The following is a 3,592-nucleotide window of genomic DNA, read 5'->3' on the forward strand; positions in this document are numbered from 1 at the left end:
GATCCCTTACTCTGGGAGGTGAGTACAGAAGGTAACCACTGTCCACAGGACAGAGCAAAAGCCTCCATCTGGGTTCCAAAGTGGGTTATTCTAGTTCCCAAGCCTGATGTCCTCATTGTCTGTCAACTTTACATCTTTCAGATTCTACATCAAAGGAAAGGAGGCCTGGCCCAGGCTCATGGGAAGGATATTTCCTTCACCTAAAGCTGAGCCTCTGGTGAGCTTGGCAGCAGGTGGACCAGCACTGAAATTCTTCCTCATTGAGGAGTGGGTTGGGGGTTGGAGGCTCCTCTTCCTGAGCATCTGGAGTCAGAAGAGATTATACCTCTAATTGAAGATCTGCAGATGACAGAGTTCATCCCAAAGCCTTGAGGGGCCTACACACTGCTGGTGCGGGAGGTCAAGCAGATGATATGGCTCCTGAACTGATTGGGCCAAAAGACTGCATCCCTGTGTCCAGCCTGCTCCAGTGTCCCTTTGGGAGGTTCCCATTCTGCAATCAGAGCCAGGTGCCCCTTATCCCACCACCGCATGATGTAAGGTATGTCAGGGTTCTGGGCGTTTTCAGGCTCAGGCTCAGGCTGAGAAGAGTCCTTGAACTGCAGCACTTCCCTGTTGCTGTGCTCACTGTGATCCTGGCATTTCTCTTGGCACTGGGGCCAGAAAGGAGTGTGTGTATCTGAGATACCACTGCCCAGAGCCGGTGAAATTGTCAAGTGATCCCCAGGGGTCAGGAGGGTGTCAGAGTTCTCTCCTTTCTGCATGGCCTGGGTGGACTGAACCATCATGACACCTGGTTCCTGGCTCCCACAATCCCCACCTGGGTGCCAGGGAACAAATGACCCATGGGTTGGAGGAAGAGCACTAAGAAATGCATGTTTCTTGAGGAAGGAATTCTGGGGAAGAAAACGTTGAGAGCTGCTTGTTAGAGTGGACAGGTCCATTTGGTCTTGATGAAGAGTCATATCTGGCCTCCCACTTGGGCTGTCTCCCAAGGAATTTATGGATTCCCTTTTGCTCTGCTCTGCATGCTGATATCTTCCATTCAGAAAGCATTTTTGAATTATTGGTTCCGGGTTGCCTGTTGGCTTAGCCAGTTCTCTGGTAGCAGTATCAGGGATTTGGTTCCTCTCAGAGGCTTGGCGTAGGATACTTGTTTGAGATCTCATGGTGGGCATCTGGGGTCTTTGGGCTTCTTTTGATAGGTAGTGTTGAGTGCACAGCTGAGGCTTGCTCTGTCTCTGGTTTTGACTGTTTCGTGAGGAGCATCCAACCTCCTGTCTTCTCTGTTTCATTCTCTTGTTTTTAAACCAAATTTTAATGCTATACTCCAGAATACCTATTTCTTTGGCTAGTTGTTCCATGGCAGCTATGCTGGGGTAAGGGTTTTTCTGATACCATGCTTGGAGGGTAGCCACTTGACTCCTCTTGTAAACAATCCAACGTTTCCTGTCTTGTGTTTGTACTGTGCCTCAATGGTATACTCTTGAAAACACTATTTTTTCGGCTAGTCATTCCCTAGCAACTATGCCAGGTTGTGTTTTTCTGATATCATGTTGGAGGGTATCCACTTGACTTTCCTGTAAATAAGTCTCCATCTTCAGGCTTGTCTTTGTACTGTGCAGCATCTCTTAACATTCTCATGTTCGGTGGTTAACGTCCATGGCAAACTACAACAACCCAGTTTAGGCAGCAGGGTTAACATTTGTAGAGTGGACAGCAGATAACCAGATATTCTCCGTGGGCCTTCTTCTTGTGGGTACTTCAAGAAACTTGAGTTGGCTTCCCTTACTCTTGAGGAAATGAACAGAAGATTCTTTCTTTTTCACATTGTTGTGATGGGCTCACGGGGGCATGAAGACAATGATGATCCAGGATCCAGATGCAGCGCTTGTAAACTGATGGAAGTATCTGTGAAACCCTACACGATTCCTTCTCACCACGTCTTCTTACCAGAGCCAGGTAATCACACAACAGGTTGTTTAATTTTTTATTCACTTGAAAACACAGTAAACAGTCTTCAGTCACCGGGTCCCCACCGGTGAACTGGATTCTGGACGTCAGTGATCCTAAGGCGAGATACCGGGGCCTTTAAAGGGTCGCTGAGGTGAAGCCCACCACCAGGCTCCCCTGCAGCTGGCCAACCACCTGTCAATGTCGTGCTCTCTCTGACCTCGGTTCTCAACCAGAGTTGGGGAGCCAGGCATCGCGAGGGCCCAAAAGAACCTCAGAGCACGTAAGGCTTTTCTTTGTGGCCAGGAACTAATTCCGGAGACTTCGGGACACCAATAAAATCGGCAGGTCTCTGGCAGGGCACTGATCCTGACTCCTTGGACCAAGCAGTAAAAAGTCCCAACTTCCTCTGTCAGGGAAGAAGTCCTGACTTTTCCGCCATGAACAGTCTCCCGCCTTTCCCTCCTGAGCCTAAAATCTGACCTATGACGCTAACAACCATGTCCCCAGTTCTCCCTGAAGGGACTAATCCCCTCTGGGATCAGCCATCACCTGAGGGGCCACCACCCGAAGCGACCCGGACCGGAAGTCTAATGACCTATTCTTATATCATCAAATTTTGGGTAAGGACTGAAAATTAACAGTGAAACTAGAGTATCATAGCATATTTATATATGCTATGACACACACATAGTATATAGAGTATCATAGCATACACACACACACACACACACACACACACACACACACATATATTCCTAAATGATCCCAGTGGTAATTTTTAGAAATATTTAGTTTCACATAAACCTTTAATATTCGTTCATTTTCTTTGGCCTGTCCTAAAATATTTCTGCTACAATAATGCAATGTACATAGCTGACTTTTAAAAAACGAATTTTATTATAAGGAATATAAACACTTTTTAATCTTGCACATAAAAACAAATAATATTTTTTTAATTAATTATACTGGGTAATCCTTTTTTCCGTTTGGTCCCTCAATTCAAAATGAGTCTTATATAGCTGTTAATTAATTCTGTCTGTTCAGGTGTAATACTCAGGCCTCATTTTTTCTCAAAATTAAGTTTTCCTCTGCATTAATCTGATATTGAAGAAAATTTAAATTGCTTTAACCACTTTTGTTGAATGGGTTGCTTGGTTAATAGACATGGGCAATGTTTGAGTTGCACTGGACATAGAGAACCAAGGAACACACTTTGATGATATATTAATTACATATAGCCTTTTGTTTGTGAGGATGGGAATTCTAGAATCTGACTGATCTAGATGTGACAGCACACGGTCCCAGATGTGTAAATTTTATCAAGCAGCTCACTCTATCTAAGCCTTGGTGTTTTTTTTTTCTTTTAATCTCTATTAGTGCTAATAATATCTCATTTATTGGTATGTTTTGAAGCTGACATAAGAAAGTAAATATACTTTACTTAGATACTTATAAGTGCTCATTGTTAAGATATTATGTTATTGTTATGTTTTGATACCCTGTTTATCATCTCTTGGGGTAACTTAAAAGGAAAGAGGGGTCAAGGAGTGCCAGCATAGGCTTGGCACTGATTAGGGTGCAATCATTTAGGGATAAAAGAGCCATACAATGGAGAAAATTCCCTTTCTCTGAAATC

General features: G+C 44.3%; 1 protein-coding gene across 1 annotated transcript; it reads right to left on the reverse strand.

Annotated features, from left to right (window-relative positions):
• Positions 1 to 231: 231 nt before the first annotated feature.
• Positions 232 to 2,146, reverse strand: LOC143666109 (double homeobox protein B-like). Its single transcript, XM_077139593.1, has one exon. The coding sequence runs from the start codon at positions 1,362 to 1,364 to the stop codon at positions 378 to 380; it is 987 nt and encodes a 328-aa protein (XP_076995708.1). The 5' UTR covers positions 1,365 to 2,146; the 3' UTR covers positions 232 to 377.
• Between the last annotated feature and the right edge of the window lie 1,446 nt (positions 2,147 to 3,592).

Source organism: Tamandua tetradactyla, chromosome 22, assembly GCF_023851605.1.
Source record: "Tamandua tetradactyla isolate mTamTet1 chromosome 22, mTamTet1.pri, whole genome shotgun sequence".
In the NCBI taxonomy this organism is placed as follows: Eukaryota; Metazoa; Chordata; class Mammalia; order Pilosa; family Myrmecophagidae; genus Tamandua; species Tamandua tetradactyla.

Bases quoted from the DNA above. Each gene is read 5' to 3' on its own strand.
- LOC143666109 (XM_077139593.1), bottom strand. From the start codon at position 1,364: ATGGAACAACTAGCCAAAGAAATAGGTATTCTGGAGTATAGCATTAAA.